The 21,839-nt window shown below is 42.1% G+C and overlaps 1 protein-coding gene across 2 annotated transcripts in view; it reads left to right on the forward strand.

Annotated features, from left to right (window-relative positions):
• The first annotated feature begins 18,960 nt into the window (after window positions 1-18,960).
• COIL (coilin) overlaps window positions 18,961-21,839 on the forward strand; it is a 15,968-nt gene continuing 13,089 nt past the window's right edge. For both annotated transcript variants that reach the window (XM_046677450.1, XM_046677451.1), the window contains exon 1: window positions 18,961-19,214. In XM_046677450.1, the coding sequence (XP_046533406.1) occupies window positions 18,970-19,214 (245 nt within the window). In that variant the 5' untranslated portion in view covers window positions 18,961-18,969. The remainder of the gene's footprint in view (window positions 19,215-21,839) is intronic.

Consider the following 21,839-nt stretch of genomic DNA (forward strand, 5'->3'; position numbering starts at 1 on the left):
GCGGAGCCTGGCTGGGGCGGGGCCTGGGGGGGGCCTGGGCGGGGCTGGGGCGGGGGCTGGGGCGGGGGGGGGGGGGGCCGGGGCGGGGCCTGGGGGGGCCTGGGCGGGGCTGGGGCGGGGCCTGGGGGGGCGAGGCGGCTAGCAATGTCCCGCGCGCCCTCTGCGGGGCGGGCCAACCAGAACCTCTGCAAAGGCGCTGTGGGTGTTCTGTCCGCACAACCACGTGGTTCTTTGCCTTTTGGTGGATTTAGCCGAGAGGAAGAGGCGTTTAGTGCGTTTATTTGACTTGGGTTGTGCGACGGAGGAACACCACGAGGCCGATGCTTCCTGCCCCGCCTATCCTTTCTTTCCCTAACAAAAGGCCTGGCGTTTCAAAAACTGCTACATCTGCCCCAAATCAGATTAAGCCTGAACCGGTCGTTGGAAACTGGGGGATTCCATTTTCACAGATTTGTTTTTAAAATTATTTTTCTTATAAACTTATGTATATTTTAGATATTTCGGAAATTTGAAAAAAATTTTAGATCTTACATAATCATTGTTGGCTTTTGGGATATTTTTTTCCTCTAGTCTTTTACTTCATCTTTTGAAATACAATAAAAATTTTTATTGTGTTTTTCCTCTCGATAATTTGTCATCAGCGTAATTCTGTGTTAACATTATCTTCACAACCGTCATTTTGAAGAGGGAATTGGAGGTTTGGGAAGAGGAAGGGAGGAAAAGGATGAGAGAGATGTTTTCGTGGGTGTGTGTGTGTAAGGTCAGTTTACTTTAGGGTATACTGAATAACTCACTTCACAGAACTAGAAAACAAGATTATGCAGAGGCTATATGACGCTCAGGTTACTTTTTCTTTTTTTTTTTTTGAGGAAGATTAGCCCTGAGCTAACTACTGCCAATCCTCCTCTTTTTGCTGAGGAAGACTGGCCCTGAGCTAACTATACCATGCCCATCTTCCTCTACTTTCTATGTGGGACGCCTGCCACAGCATGGCGTGCCAAGCGGTGCCAAGTCTGCACCCAGGATCTGAACCAGCGAACCCCAGGCCCCTAAGAAGCAGAATGGGTGAACTTAACCGCTGCGCCACCGGGCCAGCCCCTTGGGTTACTTCTAAATACTCTGTTTCGAAAGTGCACAAGACAAAAAACAAAACAGAAAAACAAAGTACATATGACCGCAGCTCTCCCTTTCCTGTAAAATCCCATAATGCCGATGCTGGGAACGGGCCTCCAGAGAAATGTATGAAAGATATACATAAAAGTTACGTCACTCAGCCACAAAAAAAGACAAAATTGTGCCATTTGCAACAACATGGATGGACCTCAAGGGTATTATGCTAAGTGAAATAAGTCAGACATAGAAAGACAAATACCATATGACTTCACTCATATGTGGAAGATAAAGAGACAAACACATAGCCGAGGAGAGCAGATTGGTGGTTACCAGAGGGGAAGAGGGTAGGAGGAGGGTGAATGGAGTAAAGGGCACATGTGTATGGCGATGGATGGAAACTAGATGATTGCTGGTGAATATGACACAGTCTGTACAGAAGCTGAAATACGATAATGTGCACTTGAAATTTACACAATTGTAAACCAATGTGACCTCAAAAAAAAAAGTTAAACCCTTAGTCAAAAAGAAATAACTGTGTAACTGATAAACAAATGAAAGGCATTAGTATATATTGGAGTATATGAGGAAGCCACTTGTTTTAAAACATTTGGCCTGACCTTGTTTTTCCAAAAGGGCCTGATGTGGCCTGTTGAGCATGCACTATACATCTGCTTTAAACGTTTACTATGTCCCACAGACAAGAATGATGCTCTTAAAGATAGGAATATAACTCCTCCCATATTGGCATTTCTTTAAGGATAAGCATCTCTTCCTGGAAACTAAGGATTAATTACCACCTGCTGTGCTCACCTTGTGACCACTGACCTGCTGTGCCAGCTGAGCATCTCGTGACAGTAGTAAAAGAGATATCTCTGTCATATGGGATGTATGCTCTTTGTTCCAAGACAGTATATAACCACTCTGCACACCGCTCTTCTTTGGTGACCTTCCTTCCCTGGGGAAGGAAAGCCCTGGGCTATAGTCTTCCAACTTGGCTCATAATAAACTCACTCCAATTTTGATTTATAGATTGACTGTGGATTATTTGCATTGACAGTAACAAACATTATTCTCAGCCTTTCCTATCTAAAGCTTCCAAGATGGTCTGTGTCACCAGAGTCTCAGATACACACACCCATTCCACTATGTTAGATTTTTAGGGACCTCCTGGTGGCATAGTGATTAAGTTCACACTCTCCACTTCAGCGGCCCAGGGTTTGCAGGTTCGGATACCAGGCACGGACCTACAAACCACTCATCAGGCTGTGCTGTGGAGGCTCCCACATACAAAATAGAGGAAGATGGGCACAGATGTTAGCCCAGCAACAATCTTCCTCAAGCAAAAAGAGGAAGATTGGCAACAGATTCTACCTCAGGGCCAATCTTCCTCACCTCACCCCCCCCCAAAAGAGATTTTTAGGGTTTCACTTTTTCACTGTAAAAATAACACTATAATAAGTATATTTTTGCATATGGTATTTTTCATATTTGGCATTATTTCTCAAAGATGAAATAGGAGAAGTGATACTATTGCATAAAAGGCTAAAAATGTATTATATAACTTTAAAATTATTATTATTCTTTCCTCATGGGATGGGCTTATTCAGTAGGGATGATGGGGAAACTGATAAGGGCAAGGGAATTGCCTGATAAAACAATGTTGTAAACGTCCACTAGGAACTATGGTTGCCCCTGGGGGATAAAGGGCAGGCATTGACAGAGAGGGGAACTGAGGGAATTTCCTAGGGTAATGGTAAGGTTTATTTTGATAGGTGTTGGGTTACACAGATGTATATATTTGTCAAAACTCAGCAAATGTGCAGTTAAGATTCATGCATTTTATAATATGCAAATTTTGCCTCAAAAGGGAAAAAGTTGTAAACAAAAATTCCTCTCTCATTAATGATATGCTTGTTGAGGAGTTTAGGGGGAAGTGTATCAGTGTATGCAAGCAATGTTCTTTGAAATGCGTCCAAAATATAGGTTGGATTGATGGATGGAAAAAGGAATGAATAGAGGGATAAATATGTGACAAAGCAAGTATCACAGTAAGATGTTAATGGTAGAATATGGGTGGTGGATATATGGGTGCTCACTACAAAATTTCTTCAACCTTTCACTATGTTTGAAAATTTTTATAATAAAATGTAGGGGAAAAGTCAGCTATGAAAAAAGGGAGACCAGACCCCTGGTGGATTTTAGAAGCCCATTCTTAAGATGTCTTAGCTCTTGACGCTGAAACACATATTATTTTGTCTATTTTCTAAACCAATATTATTTCCAGAGTGGAGGCTTTTGATGATATAGGCAAAGGCTCATCAAGTTCTGGAACCCCCAAACTGCACTTGTGACACAAGGATCATCAAACAATGGGGCACTTATGGTGGCCACAAGTGTTGACAAGTGTGGCGTAAGTGTGACAAGCTGTGAGTAAGTGCCCTATAATCTGCTCTGTAATCTGGCCTTCAGCACTAGATGGTCTTTGATTGGGGCAAACACTAACATTTCCCTTTTTCATTACAGTTTATAATCACGGAAATGAAACCATAAAAATACACCTGGGAACCAGGTGAAAGTTTATTCTTCTAATAGCCAGCAGCCACATTTCAGTTAAAAACTGGAATGGTCTTTGTTTAAGAAAAATTCTTTACAGGTTCCTTGAGATTAGGAGGTGGGAGCTGAGAGCATAGGGCGTCAGTCAAGGCAACAAAGAATTACTGAACTGCACAGCACAGGACTGTGAGAGAAAGTGGCTCTGCTCCTAAGAGAGGAAAGAAGGGAGATCGATGAAAAGAAGGGAGTCTGTGTAGAGAGAAAGACCAGCCAAGGAGACTCAAGGCTGGGTAAAGAGGCAGCCGAAATGTCTCTGATGGGGAGCGGCTAGAGAACATTTTTTAAAAGGTGATGCTTGTAGATCAATTTGAACTTGCTTGCGTTTCTTTGATGTAAACTTGTCCTCTTGGGGCAGATCAAAAATATAATAGGGCTTTACAGGACACAATAGGATTGGAAGAAAGATACTGGGAACTTATCTCAAAACAGTGTTTGCAAAAATTATTTTTTAAACTGTTATGTGTATTTTGGGAAGGGTTTGAGAAGATGATGGAGGTGGTTTGGGGGCTCATTGGAGGCCCCTCCAGTGAATTTTGGGTACAGATGCTTGCGGGTGACCCTTGGTGTTACGTGGCTGTCCTCTCCCGGTGTGTGTTCACTTCATCTTCCCTCTGTGCATGTCTTTCTCTGTGCACTTGCATGTGCTGTGCTGTTCTACCTGCACGGAATGCTCTTTTGCACCTTTTCTCTCCCTTGCACATTGCCTAGTGACTGTGGAAACTTCAGCAGTCAGTTTAAATGTCCCTTCCCAGGGAAGTCTTTCTTAACACTGCAGACTAGATTAAGACTAGAACCTCTTAATGGATCTTCATTGCATCCTGTATGTCTCCTTCATGATGCTCATCATAACTGTTTTTAAATAATCATTTGTGTGGTTATTTATCTTATTAATTTTATCTTCCTTGCTAAACTGTGAACTCCGTGAGTTGAGGATCAGGCTGTCCTGAATGGTTGGCCAAATAGTCCCTGATCACAAAGTAGTATTTGAGAGTGTCATACGGGAGAGACACACAGGCTTATTGGAAGATGCTATACCTCGATATCGGAAAGCCAAGCAGTCATCATTGTACCTTTTTCCAAGTTTGGAATAAATTATTCTTTTGCTATGTGCAGGGCCTGAGAGGCCCCAGCATATTCAGGGAGCTACAAGTAATGGGAGAATTGTTGGAGAATAAAGTCTAAGAGAACTTGGGTAAGTCTGGGCCGACTGACTGCTGGCATGCTACCAATTTAGGCTTCACCAAAGGTGAGACGAATCCAGGGAAGAGGGTTGGGCAGGCAGTCACATAGTCAGTTAGTTTTATGATGTTAGTGCAATGACAGGTGTCCTTCCTCTTCAAAGCTAATCACCTGAAGGAACTAATTACCTGAAGGAACAGGACTAATTGCCACAGCGAGTAACTACACAAACTCCACTAGGATGATGGCAGTCAGGGGCTCATAACGAAGTCCCCAGGTCAAGAATGGAGCAAGGTGTAGATGTGCTGGACAAAGCTGATTGAGGGCAGGAAAATATGGGAGAAGAAATGGACTAGAAAACATTCTTATGAGCCAGGGAAACCCAGATAGGCCAGAGGGATGTTTTGTGCTCCCTATTTTCAGCTTCAGTTTCTAAATGTAAATTCCTGTAGGCACCACAACAGAAATGAGAGTTCAACTCTATATGTGGGATGCGTTGGAATACAGTTGATTTCTTGAATTTCCAAACTCAAATAAAAGCAAATCAGGAACCAGAGATTAATGAGTTAAGTTGAGTCCATTTGTACACATTAGCCAGGATGAGACTGATACCGGCTCAACACAAGGTTGACGTTAGAGTAGCCATATTGTAGAAAGGAAACCATATTGTAACTCTAAATGACCTCTGACTAACTAGCCAAGACATACTCTATAGATTTTGTGGCCCCTCCCAGCTGCTTTAAGATGATAACTTTGTTCTTTCGAGTTCCTTAGGAATGTGATGACCTCCAGGCAGAGAGCCTGTGCTGATAGCCATCATCAATGACAACTGAAAGATCAGGGTATAGGGCATTGCTCCATTCTCTGATGCATATCCAGTAAAACAAAGGACTATCAGGAGCTGGGACCAGACGTCTGCCCCACCCAGAGACCAGCCACATCCAGCCACCAGCCCCACATACAACTGGCTTGTCGTCTTTATTCTGTGAGATGGTTCTTTTGGACATGAGTCGGCCATCTTCCCTCTTGCTAGCAAGCTGTAATAAAGTCCTTTCTCTCCTACCACCTGCCTCCTGACTATTGGCATGTCTTGCAGCGAGCAGAGAACCCCAGCTTGGGCGGTAACAATTTGGTGACCAAGAAGGGACCCTTGAGTCCTGCTCGTGGCCACTCAACCTTGGATGGGCAACCCCTTGGGTAGGTCCCTAGCGGCTGCTGAGGTTCTTTGTCTCTGGGAGCTGCCCTTCCTGCTTTCCTGTGCCGACACCGGCTGCCTCCTAATGCTGATTATGGTAGAGAGAGAAATGGCTACATCTAGTGAGTCCATGGGCTCAATCTGGAAAGGGTAAGTTGCTTCGAGGACACTTGTGAACTCCCTTCCCCTCCATCTGGGGTCCTTCCGTTTATGGCAGGGCCATCTGGGGTCCAATAGGACCATCTGGGCACACACTTGGAGTGGGAACAGTTGTAGGACTTTATACCCTAAATCTGGAACTAGTTCACTGGTATCTTGTCTTCCTGTGTGTCTGTGTCTTTGTCAGTAAATAGATTAAAATTGGCTATTTGGGGACTGAGTTTCTTGGTGATTGTAACAAACCATCTTTGGAATTACCTTGCTGTTTGCAGCCACCTGGGAAAGGCCCCCTAAAATTGGAGATAACTGTAAACAGCTGGCAAGATAACCCAGGATAATTTAAAGTTAGAGTGGCCATTTTGGGCTCTTTTTGAGCTTTCAAACCAAGAAACAAAGAAATCTATAAAGAGTCAAAGGCTGTATCCCTGGGAGCCCCCCATCTGGTTTCTGGGCTTGATCACCCCAGCAACCCCAAGTGGGGTACTCTCTCTTGATGGTTGACTCGTCAAATATTTTAGGCACCTGCTGAGTCAGTTATGAGGGTAGGAAACCTGTAATTTATTCTGTGAACTGTCCTGCTGGGGCAGTGTGTCCCAGTGTGGGAATTGTTGTTTGTGTAACCCTTATCTTCATAACCCTTGGGAAGAGGCCATGAGGGTGAGGCCTGACCCCCTCTTTTCCCTTCCTTGTCTGTCTCCTTCACCACCTCCTCTGTTGTCAGCAAGTTGAGGTTAAGTTCAGGCTGGACCTGAGCAGAACCTGGACCTTCTGGACTTACTTCTCAACCCCAGCACTGGGAGCCCCAGTCCCCAGCCAGCTCCAGGCCTTTGCCTCCTGCTTCCCTGGCTTGCCTTGTGCGGGCTCAGGGACTAAGTGCCCTGGGCTGAGTGGGACTTGACCAAATCTTAACACTATTGATGCCTGCACTCAGGCTCTGCACCCTTCTCTGCCCACTGTCTGTCGGACACCAGCTTCAATGCCATGGGGAATGTCTCAAGCATCCCCGGAGACTCACCCCTTGGGTGCATTTTAACTAATTGGAAACACTTTTAACTGGGTGGTTTATGCCCAAGAAACTCCATCTGGGCGAAAACTTGAGTGGATTTTCCTGTGCCTTTGTGATATAGTTAATTCTTAGGAAAGTAAAATATATGTTTTCAGTAAAGAAGTTATAAGGAATTGAAGTATTTTTGTTTGTTGTGTTAAGAAAGATAAATTTGTTCTAAAGTACTACAAGGGAAGAAAGAAAGCGTGGGACAAATTCTGAAGGTAAAAAGAAAGTTGTTGAAGGTTTGTGAAGGGAAATTCTGAGAAGAGATTTATGCTTGGTCAAATTGACTAAGATGAAAGTAAATCCAAGTGAGTAAATGAGATTTAATGTCAAAAATAAGATGGTGTAAAAATTAAAATTTGGTTTTCTCTCAAAGGATAATTTTCTTGAACTAAGTCTAAGTCTACCTAAAAGACAGAAAATCTGTTAAAATAATTTCCTATGTTCAAAAGGACTCAGGTCTATTAAGATTTTTTTCTTTGAGGAAGATTAGCCCTGAGCTAACTGCTGCCAATCCTCCTCTTTTTGCTGAGGAAGGCTGGCCCTGAGCTAACATCCGTGCCCATCTTCCTCTGCCTTATATGTGGGATGGCTGCCACAGCATGGCTTGCCAAGCGGTGTCATGTCCGCACCCGGGATCCAAACCGGCGAACCCTGGGCCACCGAGAAGCAGAACGTGTGAACTTAACCACTGCGCCACTGGGCCGGCCCCTCTATATTAAGATTTTTTGACTGTTTTAACTGCTCTTGACCGTTTCTGTTGTCACTTTGAATAGATAACTGAGTGTTGTTTTCTATCTGAACAAGTGTTTTTAAACTTTTTGATATTTCTGATGAGGTCCCCCGACTCCTGAAAAAATACTCAAGTCCTGAATAAGGCTTTCTTTTGACCTGAAAGAAGGAAGAGAATTTCTCTGAGGGTTTTTAGAGGGCCCTTGAGACTTCCCAAAGAAATTTGCTCTCTCTTCCTGTAAGGAAGAAAGTACTAAGCTAATTAGGCTTATTTGGTCTGTTAAATTACATGGGAAGCATTGTCAGATAAGTGATGATAAACTTTCTTAGGTGGTATTATGTGAGTGAATGCTGTTGATACAGGTGTATTGAAATTGTATAACATTCCTAAAATTCTGATCTGTCCTGGGTTTCAGCCATAATTCTGGTTATTTTAAAGTGTTGTGTGTCACAAAATTAACCAAATTTCTTCATCAATTTCCATTTTTGAGTCTTTCATTGTTTACAGACAGTTATTGTTTTGCTCTGATGCTTTTGCAAATATGTTTCATCTTCAGAGAAATTCATGGAAAAGACTCTGGCACTTACTCTAGAGTACAGGTTTCTGATAAACTTTCATATCATAAACTGAACTGCGTAAGAAATTACAGAACTCTAACGGAGAAACTGACTTCATGAAACTGCTCACAAGATTAAGGTCAAGAATCGACTACACAGGACTGAATGAACCGATGAGGATGATTATAATTTGTGGCTTTTCATTGTTATATTGCTGATTTATTGGTTGTTTTGTTTTCTCAGATTTAAGGGAATCTTTTTCTCTTTTCTCTTATGCTAACTATGACTTATAGTAATTTGGTAAAATTATACCTTTGTGAGCAGAATTGAAACATTTATCTTTTTTCCCTACTTGATGCCTCCAGAATTTGGAAACTCTTAGTGAGTGAGTGAGTAGGGTTATTTTCATGGCAATATAGTTATTTGCATAAGTTCAATAAGAATCTGTTCTCCTTAAAACAGGGCACAGTTAGAAACACTGGTTATATAACCAAGGCTTTGACTGGAATGTCATATTTGAGAGAAACATACAGACTCAGATATGACAAGACAGCTTTTGAAGAATAAGTTTGACTTTCTAGAATAAAGCCACTTGGAAATATTGGCCTGGTATCTTGTTTCCTAGCAACCTACCTGGTAAGTAAGGAAGGTCATTTATCTGGCAGGTGCCTGGAACCTCAATATTTTTGGGGACCTCGAAAAGAGAGGAATCCACCGAAATCTATAGGTATTGCAGGCAAAATCTGATGGCAAGTCCTTGACTTGGCTTTTCTGGCCTTGAGAGGCCTTTAACGTTCAATTTGAGATTTCTTATAAAAAGTTCCAGCAAAGCAGATTTAAAAGAGCCTATATGATCAATTGCTCTTCTTGCTGCACTTATGTAAATAATTGGAACAAGTTTTATTGAAACAAGACTTATTTTGCAAACCACTTGATCTTACTTTGGCTATCTTTTATAAAAAGAATGAGGGTGATTTTAGAGAGAAAAATTATGTTTCAGTAGAAGTGATAGTACACATTCATGGATATTAGATTCTAGTTCTGTTAATTGTCTTTGAGGTTTTTGTTATATCTGTTAACTGGACTGTATTGTGAATTCTTTTTGTCTCCTGAAATATCTGGCTGCAAATCTCCAAACTAGCATTTTCGATTTTTCCCATCATTTCCATTCGGAATCATTGAGAGCAGACCCCGCCCTTTTCCTGAAGCCTTGCAAACAGAAGCTGGAGGACTTGATATCAACTTGAGAGAAGATTCATGTCTGCTGCTGTGTAAGCCCTCAGAAAGATACCTGAACACCTGGTGACACCATCAGAGACATTTCAAACTGCAAAATATGCTTCAACTCTGACAGCTCAAAATCTTTTTGACTGGCTGCTGCCTGGGCTCAGATTTGGTTTATAATTTGCTCCCACCATTAGCCTTGTTCTCTTTTTGTCTCTCTAGAAATACTTCTCATTAAACACCTGGTTACTTGCTCACACAGTATGGGCCTAACTTTGGGAGCCCGCCTGCCGCACTTATATCAATACTTCTTTCCAGGTAGAAACCAGCATTAGTAAAATAAAGGAACAAGCCACCTGGACACAGACAACTATAAACCATCAAACCTCTTTCTTATGAGATTTAGGTGGCTGGTTTACTAACCTTTTCTCTTTGATACCAGCTGGGATCCGATCGGTCCTTGTGGGTATAATAAAAGGGGGCCTCACCTTAGTACTAATAGGTCTACTGTTATGCTTAGTGATTACATTGGGAATAAAGTGTTTATCCACCTTAACCACCAAGGCTTCCAGGTTGACAGCACAACTCCCTCTTAGAAACCCCCTGGCCCATTTTAAGAAGAGGGTAACTTTCTTCTATGCCAGGGCCCCCTCACATCACCCTGATTCAGCAGGAAGTAGCCAGATTGAACACAACAGCCCTATTCTCTACACCAGCATACGATTATGCCAGGGGTATAACTGACAGGGGAATTGATACCGGCTCAACACAAGGTTGACGTTAGAGAAGGCATATTGTAGAAAGGAAACCATTTTGAAACTCTAAATGACCTCTGACTAACTAGCCAAGACATACTCTATAGAGTTTGTGGCCCCTCCCAGCTGCTTTAAGATGATAACTTTGTTCTTCTGAGTTCCTTAGGAATGTGATGACCTCCAGGCAGAGAGCCTATGCTGACAGCCATCATCAATGACAACTGAAAGATTGCTCCATTCTCTGATGCAGATCCAGTAAAACAGAGGCCCATCAGGAGCTGGGACCAGATGTCTGCTCCACTCAGAGACCAGCCACCTCCCCAACCCGGAGACCAGTTCCACGTATAACTGGCTTGTAGTCTTTGTTCTGTGAGATGGTTCTTTTGGACATGAGTCGGCCATCTTCTCTCTTGCTAGCAACCTGTAATAAAGTCCTTTCTCTTCTACCACCTTGCCTCCTGACTATTGGCATGTCTTGCAGTGGGCAGAGGACCCCCTTTGGCAGTAACAAGACCTTATATAAGGAACTCACAGCAGTGGCCAGCAGTAATAAGGATCCTCCTCACACTCCTGCCTTCAGGTGTCAACAGAGCCCTAGTAGGGAAACTGGACCATCCCCACCTAGCAGGAAAGAGGCAGTACCTCCCCTCCCTGACCAGAGCAGTGTCAGAGGAAGCCAGCTAAAACAGAACAAATAAGATCCAGAGTCTCAGAACATAATATGAAAATGTTCAGATTTCTATCATAAATCCCTCATCAGGGGCTGGCCCTGTGGCCGAGTGGTTAAGTTCGTGCGCTGCACTGCAGGCAGCCCAGTGTTTCGTCGGTTCGAATCCTGGGCGCAGACATGGCACTGCTCATCAGACCACGCTGAGGCAGCGTCCCACATGCCACAACTAGAAGGACCCACAACTAAGAATATACAACTATGTACCGGGGGGCTTTGGGGAGAAAAAGGAAAAAAATAAAATCTTTAAAAAAAAAAAATCCCTCATCATATCAAGAATAAGGAAGATCTCAAACTGAAAAAAGACAACCAATATATGCCAACACTGAGATAATAGTACATATCAATAATAATGTATCAATAGTCATTAATCAATTGTAACAAATGTAACACACTAATGTAAGATGTTGATAATGGGGACTGTGTGTTGGGGTGTGGTTGGGTAGCGGGAGACAGAGGATATATGGGAGCTGTGTGTGTTTTGGGCTCAACTCTTCTCTAAACCTAACACTGCTTTAAAAATGAAGTAATTATTAAATTTAAAAAGTCCTCCCCAAAAAGGTATATCCAAGCCCAATGGTTTCAAGGAGAATTCTACCAAACATTAAAGAATTAACAGCAATTCTAAACAATCTCTTCCAGAAAATAGAAGAAGAGGGAACACATCCCAACTCATATTATGAAGCTATTATTATCCTGACACCAAAATCAGACAAAGATATGACAAGTGACTGAAATTACAGACCAAAGCCCTTGAAGCTGGGTACCTGAGGGTGACTGTAAATATTCAATAAGAACATGATTACTCTTTGACCTTGGTCCCAACACAGACACAGATGAAAAGAGTTAATCTTGTTAATTTGCTCTTTTCTTGTTTTACTTGAGAGGTGACTCAAGGGTCACAAGGATTTATGAGCTTGTTTTGCAGAATAAAAAGAATGCTTTCAAGGAAGTTATGATCACCAGATAACCAGCCCCAAGCTCCCATTGACCGCAGAAGTCTGATTGCCCAACAGCATTTCTAGAGTGAAAGAAACAAGAATTTCCTCTTTGTTTCTCCAAAACTCCTCCTCCCAAGCTCCTTAGCTCTGTAACCCCCTCTGCTCCCACCTTTCTTCTTTTGTTAACGTGGATCTGACAGAACCTATCCTCCTGCCCTCTCATTTTGGCTAATTTGAATAAAGTTTTCTCCATCTCCAAGCATGATCTCTTATTGCACATCAGGCACACAAACTTGAGATTTAAAGTTTTGATATCATTCTCATGAATATAGCTGCAAAAATCTGTAACAAAATATTAGCAAATAGAGTTCAGCATTATATAAAAAGAATTATTTACCATGACCAAATGGGATTTACTGTAGGGGTGTAAGGCTCAATATGCAATATTAAAAAATTAATTGATGTGATCTACCATATTAACAAGATAAAGAAGAAAATAATATGATCATATATATCAATGCAGAAAAAGATCTTGACAAAATTAAACATCCATTTATGATAAAAACTTTCAGGGGCTAGCCCGGTGGTGTAGTGGTTAAGTTTGCATGTTCCACTTCAGCAGCCCAGGGGTTGCTGGTTTGGGTCCCAGGTGAGGACCTACACACTGCTTGTCAAGCCATGCTGTGGCAGGTGTCCCACATATAAAGTAGAGGATGATGGGCACAAATGTTAGCTCAGGACCAGGCTTCCTCAGCAAAAAGAGGAGGATGGGGGCAGATGTTAGCTCAGGGCTAATCTTCACCCCCCCCAAAAAAAACCTTTCAGAAAGTAGAAATGGAGGAGAACTTCCTCAACTTGATGAAGAACACTGACAAAAACCTACAGCTAACATAAACTTAATGGTGAAAGATTGAACGCTTTCTCTCTAAGAGTGGGAAAAAGGCAAGGATGTCCACTCTCACTGCTCGTATTCAACGTAGTACTGGAACTTCAGCGGTGCAAGAAGGCAAGAAGAGGAAAGAAAAGGCATACAGATTTCAAAGCAAGAAATAAAACTGTCCCTATCTGAAGATGATCTGATTGCCTCATAAAATCCCAAGGAAACAACACACACCAAAAACCCTTCTGGAACTGATAATTAGTTCAGTAAGGTTGCAGAATACAAAATAAACATGTTAAAATAAATTGTATTTCCATATATTAGCAGGGAACATATAAACACCAAAATTAAAAATACAACGCCATTTACAATTGCTCAAAAAAAAAAAAGAAATACATAGGTGTAAGTCTATCAACATTACGTATAGGGTTTGTGTGCTGAAAACTACGCAACCCTGATGAAAGAAACCAGGATCTATATAAACAGAGAGACATATTGTGTTTATGGATTAGAAAACAATATAGTAAAATGACATTTATCCCCAAATTGATATGTAGGTTTAACACAACTCCTATAGGAGTCCTAGGAAGATTTTTGTAGATATAGACAAGATTATTCTAAAATTTACAAGGAGGGGCCAGCCCCATGGCTGAGTGGTTAAGTTTGTGCTCTCTGCTTTGGCGGCCTGGGGTTCGAGGGTTTGCATTCTGGGTGCAGACCTATGTACCACTCATCGAGCCAAGCTGTGGTGGCATCCCACATAGAAAAACTAGAATGACCTACAACTAAGATATACAACTATGTACTGGGGCTTTGGGGAGGAAAAGAAAAAGAGGAAGATTGGCAACAGATGTCAGCTCAAGGCTAACCTTCCTCACCAAAAAAGCATACTTAAAAAAAAAAAAGAACTTAATTAAAAAAAAAAAACAGAATTTACAAGGAAAGGCAAAGGAACTAGACTAGCTAAAACAATTAGGATGAAGCATAAATAAAGTGGGTGGAATTAGTTTACCTGATTTTAAAGCTTACTGTGTAATTACAGTGATCAGGAAAGATTGTGTGTTATTGGCAGAGCCATAGACACACAGATCAATGGAACAGTACAGAGAACACAGGAAAGGCCTACACAAATATGCTCAACTGATTTTCAACAAAGGTTCAAAAGCAATTCAATGAAGGAAATATAGCCTTCTCAATAAATGGTACTGGAACAATTGGATATCCAGAGGCCAAAATAATGAACCTCGATATAAGCCTCACAGTTTACACAAAAAATAACTCAAAATGGACCACAGACTCGAATGTAAAACATAAATTTAAAAATTTTAGGGAAAAAAGGAAGAAAATATGGAACATAGTGTTGGGCAAAGAGTTCTTGGATTTCACACCAAGAGCATGATCCACAAAAGGAAAAATTGGTAAACTGGACTTCATTAAAATGAAAAACTTCTGCTCTGTGAAAAGCCCTGTTAACAGAATGAAAACACAAGCTACAGAGTGGGAGAAAATATTTGCAAACTGTATACCTGACAGAGTACTAGTATCTAGAATATATAAAGAACTCTCAAAACTCAACAGTACAAAAAGCAAGCAATCCAAGTAGAACATGGGTAAAAGACCTGAGGAGACATTTCACTAAAGAAGATGACAAACACATGGAAAGATGCTCAACATTACTGACCATTAGAGAAATGCAAATTAAAACCACAATGAGATACCACTACACATCTGTCAGAATGGCTAAAATAAAAAATATTGACGATGCCAAATGGTGGCCATGATGCGGAGAAATTAGATCACCTCATACGTTGCTAGTGGGAATGCAAAATGGTGCAGCCACTCTGGAAAATAGTTTGGGAATTTCTTGAAAAACTAAACATGCAACTATCACATGACCTAGCAATTATTCTTTTGGGCATTTATCCCAGAGAAATGAAGACATAAAAACCTGTAAATAAATGTATATGGCAGCTTTATTTGCAATAGCCCCAAACTGGAAACAACCCACATGTCCTGCAACAGGTGAATGGTTAAACAAACTGTGGTTCAACAATACCATGGAATACTACTCACCAATAAGAAGGAACAAACTATTGATATAAACAACAACCTGGATGAAGCTCCAGAGAACCATCCTGAGCCAAAGAAGCCTGTACCAATGTCACATCCTCTACGATTCTACTCATAGAACTTCTTGAAATGACAAAATTATAAAAATAGAAAACTTTGTGGGTGGCTATAATGGAGCAACAAGAAAGATCATTGTGGTGACGAAATTGTTCTGTATTTTGACTGTATCAATGTCAAAATCCTGGTTATCACTGGGGGCAATTGAGTAAAGGGCATATGGGATCTCTCTGTATCATTTTTTACAACTGCATGTGAATCTACAATTATCTCATATTGAAAAGTTTAATTTTAAAAAAGAAATCAAGTAGAAGCATAAATATATGCTGTTCTGCTCGTTGCTCTTTCTCTCATCATACCCTAGACACCTTTCCATAGCAGTATATGTGGAACTACCTCAATAGGGATTTCACTGAATAAATTATGATACATCCATACAGTGGAATTCTACACAGTCGTTGTATGGATGTAGACTAATTTATTAAATTAAATCCCTATTGATGGGTATTTACTTTTCTTTGTCACTTGCTATTGTAATGTTTCAATAAAACTTGCACAGGAGTCTTTGCACATCCCTGTTAATTTATCTGTAGGATAAATGCCTAGAAGTGGAATTGCTGGGTCAAAGGGTACACGCATTTATAATGTAAACAAATATTGCCGAATGACCCTTTAGAGAGCTCTAAATTACCTACAAAGGGCCATTTGACAAAAAGTAGATCCCTTTCTAGAAATTTTTGCAATCATGAATATTGCAAAATACAGATAAGCACACAGTATTGTGTACCTACCATTCATCTTCCTTTTTCACCTCCTGTAGTCTTTCTTTTTCTTCTTTTTTTTTTTTTGGAGGAAGATTAGGCTTGAGCTAACATCCGCTGCCAATCGTCCTCTTTTTGCTGAGGAAGATTGGCCCCAAGTTAACATCTGTGCCCATCTTCCTCTATTTTATGAGTGGGACGCCTGCCACAGCATGGCTTGATAAGTGGTGAGCTTGTCTGCACCCGGGATCCTAACCCGCGAACCCTGGGCCGCCAAAGCGGAGCACACGAACTTAACTGCTGTGCAAATAGGCGGTCCCTCAGTCTTTATTAAAATAATGTTAACACTTTGGTTCTGAGGCTTACTTTAGATTTGACAATCAGATTAGATCTAAGATTAGATTTTAGATCAGATCTGACTTTTGTCCTCACTTGGGTCCCCCTAGTTGGGAGAATGGTGGTATTTTACCTACCTCTAGGAAAGGAAAGGAGAACAGCCAGGTAAGCACTTAGCAGCCACCCACTGCTTAGGTAACTCTGCACGTTTTGGAGCAGCAGTCTTCAGACTGGGAGAAGTATATCCTGAGGAGGACTCAAACACTTTCCAAGGCGAGGCGGGCATGGATGGTTTCAAGAGAATGAAGTTCCACATCTCCCTCTTTCACCTGGACTCTTTCCTAAAGCTGATCACCTCAGAATGTGCCTGTTTCTGTTCTCCCAAAAGAAATGCATCTATCCCTCCACATCTACATAGCCTCGCTGGCACCTATTTCACTTCTTTGTTTCTATCAGGTATTATTAAATTTAGATTAACTTTAAGGGGGGAGGGCAAAAGGGGTGATTAGGCTCACATGTGAGGGGATGGACTATAATTAGTTTTCGGGTGGTCAACATGATGTAATCTACACAGAATTTGAAATATATTATGATGTACATCCAAAAATGAATGAATAAATAAAATTAATTTAGATTAACTTGAGAAAAAAGTAGCGGATTCTACTGTAAATAATGCACATAACAGCAATCATTGATACATAAAATCTAGTAAGTCCCTGAACTTAAGAAAACAGCCTCATTTTATTGGGATTAACTCTTCTTTCTTAGATGTTGATATGCTCTTCCAATTCTGTAAATGCTTATTTATAACCATATTTGATTTCAAGTATCAGTATAAATTGCTAATCTATATATAATAGTCCACGAGTGTTCATCTCTCTATCCACCTCTCATGAATATACAGTTCTTTGACCACAATCCCTATTTTTATGGAATTGTTGTTTTTACCCTAGTTTCGTCTAATTTTAGCTTCATAAACCAGGCACCTCTAAGTGTAAGAGTAAGCGGTATAGTAATCACTTAAGTTCTAGGAGGGCCTTCCCAGATATCAAGAAAGGAAATGACCCAGGTGGCTGGGTAAACACACCTTTTGAAAGTGAAGTGATGCTTAATTCTTTGTTTTTAACATGATCGAACCTAAGTGAATTCTTGACTCACGGAGTACTGAAAATAATTTTTAAAGAAAGATCTCTAGGTGATTTTAGCATGTAACTTGGAAGGAGCTTAAGAAATTGACTGACATTGCCAATAACATAAGTCCTTCCATTCTTACTTACTTACATAAATGAACAAGTTGTCTCAGGACTTCATATCTATAAAAAAAAAGAGGTCCAGAATTGATGTGGAGCCCTAGTCTCATTTAGCAACATCCATGCACAGAGACTTGGACTCATTAAAAAAATAAAACCACACAGCTCCATCTATTTCATTATCAGATATGTTTCCACGTCCATTTTACTTTCCCAATTAATAATTATGTACCAAAATGTGTGATGTTTTATGCTATTTTGATCAATTGTGTACCACTAATAATAGTAACGATAACTCAATCCAAAAGACCTAGAGCAATAGGGTCTAAGTAAAATAAAACTTAAAAAATTTTTCCTTTTTTTTTTGGTGAGGAAGATTAGTTCTAAGCTAACATCTGTTGTCAATCTTCCTCTTTTTTGCTTGAGGGAGATTAGCCCTGAGCTAACATCTGTGCCAGTCTTCCTCCATTTTGCATGTGGGTCACTGCCACGGCATGGCTTAAGGAGCCATGTAGGTCCATGCCTAGGATCCAAATCCGAGAACACCAGCCAGTGAAGGGGAGCATGCCAGACTTAACCACTGTGCCAGGGGCTGGCCCAAAACTGAAAAAATTTTTTCAATGTATCTACTGACTGCAAGGTATTAGCCAGTGACCTTGGGGAAGTTACATAATCCCTCTCAACTTTTTTTTTAATTTTCAAAATGGGAATAGTAATAGTTCATAATTCATACCTTTGTCAGGAAAACTTGGAAGTGTTAACGTATTATGTGGGCAAATGGCCTGGAAATTCAAATGATGTAAAATTTCTGATTTACTTACCTAAAGGTTAATAAGAGATCTTATTTTTCTATTTTAAAATATGGATGGTGGTAGGTATTAAACTGCTAAGGTATTTAAATTCCACTGGCTACATTTAAAAGAGTGATTAATAGTTTTATTTTAAAATGTCAATATTTGCAATACGCTAGGAATTCCATCTTTTGCAACTCTTCATGACGAAAAATTTTGTTAACTAATTGTATGGGGAGTTAGTGTGTTTTGAAATTAGGTATATAAGCAAATATCCTAGAAGATCATTGCTGAGAAGTGCTAACAAGCACTTCAAAACCAGAGAGTTGCCTAAATTCGGACACTGCTTAGCAGGAAACGGATAAAGGCATTTCATTTACACGCTTCCCTAGCCTTGTCGTGAAGAGAATTGAATTTGCGTCAACCCGGCCCCGCGTTCTTGCCATTCACGCAGCCTGTAGTAGCCACTTGCCACCGACAGGTGGCAGACGTCAACAGGCTCCAGGGGGCGGGCCGCCCGAGCACGCCTCTCCGTAGCCCTCTGGTGCCTCTCGGCTTCCGTTGAGCATCGAGCAAGATGGCAGCCTCCGAGACGGTTAGGCTACGGCTTCAATTTGATTACCCACCGCCAGCCACGCCGCACTGCACTGCCTTCTGGCTTCTGGTCGACTTGAACAGATGCCGAGTGGTCACGGATCTCATTAGTCTCATTCGCCAGCGCTTCGGCTTCAGTTCTGGGGCCCTCCTGGGCCTCTACTTGGAGGGGGGGCTCTTGCCCCCCACCGAGAGCGCGCGCCTGGTGCGAGACAACGACTGCCTCAGGTGCGCGCGCGGCGGGCCGGGCGGCGGGCCGGGGACGCGCCTGCGCACGCCCGGGGGCGCCTCGGGGCCGGGAGACCGCGAGGGAGTGGGGGAGGGGGAGGGGGAGGGGGAGGGGTGGGCGTGGGGTGGGGTTGTCAAACCGCACATTTGTGAACCCAGAGATTCTGATCGGTCTAGGCAGGTATGGGGCTCCGGAATCTGCATGGTAAGGAGCATCCTTCCTCGGGATGCTTCTGGTGCGGCTGGTTGGTGGACCAAACTTGGAAAAACTCCGATCTTGTGTGTGGGTAGGGCCGGTGTTTCTTAAAGCTTGATGTAGGAAGCCATCTCTTAGCCAGGCGCTGTGTGAGGTGCGCAGGAGGCAGGTGTGCCTGCGACCCGGCCTTCCCCTGGCGGCTGGCGGGGTCAGGGGCGGGAGACCCAAGCAAGCAGAAACAGTCCTGTTTTCCGCATAAGGCGGGTTGCTCGCCCTTATGCTCCTGCGAGATTCCCTGAGACTTCTGGTGGGTGTCATTCTGTGTCCCCCTTGGGCGTTTTGTGGTTCGCTTAAATAGGTGTTCGGGACTTTTTGGGTTGTGAATTGCGAAACAAAATAGTTTTAAATATGCATGTGGAAATTTTTAAAAATAATACTGAAATGAGTCTAGAGGAGCAATTGTGGTATGAGTCGTCCGTGTGTGGTTGATTTGTCCCAATAAAATAAGACATGATCATTTCAGTTCGGATTCGTATCTTGGACTGATTTCTTCAGGGCTCCTTTGTAAAGCTTCAGCTACAGTGAATAAATTCTAGAGCTGTGACTCAGGCTACTTCCTCTTGCTTGCCCTTTGTGGAATATTCCTTTCCCCAGAGCATGTCCAATTCTTAAGATTTCTTCAGAACATCAGGGAATTTAATTGGAACAATTACTACCTCTTTGAGGGTGTGTGTATCGCTCTCTCTTAAAATCAGGAATGTAGGATTTATTAATATTGTTTAGCTGTTTCTAATGACAATCTGAAATAGTCCAATTTTCAAAGAGTTCTTTTTCCTTTTTATTGACTGTGAAGTGGATCTCCATTCTCTCTGCAGTTTAGGGACTATTTAAATATTACAATTGTAATATGAAGTTTACTTTCTGAACTATCCCCTGCCTAATGAATTAATAACTTGCCGCTAGCTAACTGCAGTTATCCTTCAATCAATGAATCATTTGGGCATCATACTCTTTATAATGAACTTAATGTCAAAAGCAAACTATGGGAGCTGTCATAAGAAATACATACAGCACAATGGCAGGCAGAATTCCTACTAAACATTTCAAATGCATGGTTGCCTATGGCAAGAAATACCTCTGTGGCTGGCTTCAGTGGTAAATGATACAGATCTTAGGAAAAAATTGAACCTGGAAAAGTTTTATATGTTTTTGTGGTTTCCTGTCCCCCCAGTCATTTTCTGTCTTCCCTTGACAGACTCACTTTTGTCAGAACAGAAGAAAACGTGTTCTCTTTTCTCAAAGGTACCTAGTATTGTTGGAGCAGCCAAAAATAACTAGTTTCATGCTTCTGTATATTCTGTTGTGTGAGGCTGGCAGTCAGACTGGATAATTATACTAGGTTATGCTGCTATGTGCAGAAGATGGTCGAGAAAGGAGAGATCATCGCGGAACACAAATGGTCGGGGAATTTAGCTGTGCCTTGAAGAATGGGTAGGAAACGTTGGACGGCCTCGTTGTGGAGGCGGAAGCCAGCCTGACTTGGTAAAGAGACAGTCCGACCAGCAGAAGGATTCTGTGGGGCTTGCTGGGAGTACCAAGAGAAGCCTAATGGGGAAAGGTGGAGCGAGGTTGGGGGAATCTTGAAATAACCCCAGAGCTTCAAGAGGCGTCTCTGTGCTTGTGTGCCATGGTCGTTTCCTCACAGCCCATTCCCAAGGTGAAGGTGTTGGCAGGTTTTGTTTTTTTCGGCGGCCTCTCTCCTTGCCTTGCAGATGGCTCCCTTTTCACTGTGTCCTCACATGAGCTTTTCTCTGTGCGCAGGCTTTCCTGGTGTCTCTGTGTGTGTCCCAATTTCCTCTCTTAGAAGGACACCAGTCAGATTGGATTAGGGCCCACCCTAATGGCCTCATCTTAATTTTATCATCTCTTCCAAAGCCTTGTCTCTAAGCACCGTCACTTTCTGAGGTACGGGGGGTCAGGGCTTCAACATATGAATTTTTAGGGGACATAATTCAGCCCATAACGCCCCCTGAAGAGGGCTCCACAGAGGCCTGGCCGCAGCAGCTGTTTGGGAGAGCGACCAGGTGGGGTGGAGGTCTCTCTGTTAAGTCATTCTGTGAGGAAACGAGAGGTGTTCTCTCTTTCACTCTTTTGACTCTCTGTGGCACTTAATACTTGATTAATTTTAGTAATGGATTCTCATTTCATATTACTGTAATGAGTAGCTCCTTGGCTAGCCAGTCAAGCCCCTCTGAAGTGTCTGTGAGGGCTGACGTGTCTGTGAGGGCTGACGTTGCCTAGGAGGGCTGACGTTGTCTGTGAGGTCTCATGTGTCTGTGAGGGCTGACGTCTGTGGGCTGACGTTGTCTGTGAGGGCTAACATGTCTGTGAGGGCTGACGTTGTCTGTGAGGGCTGACGTGTCTGTGAG

This window comes from Equus quagga, chromosome 11, assembly GCF_021613505.1.
Source record: "Equus quagga isolate Etosha38 chromosome 11, UCLA_HA_Equagga_1.0, whole genome shotgun sequence".
Classification (NCBI taxonomy): Eukaryota; Metazoa; Chordata; class Mammalia; order Perissodactyla; family Equidae; genus Equus; species Equus quagga.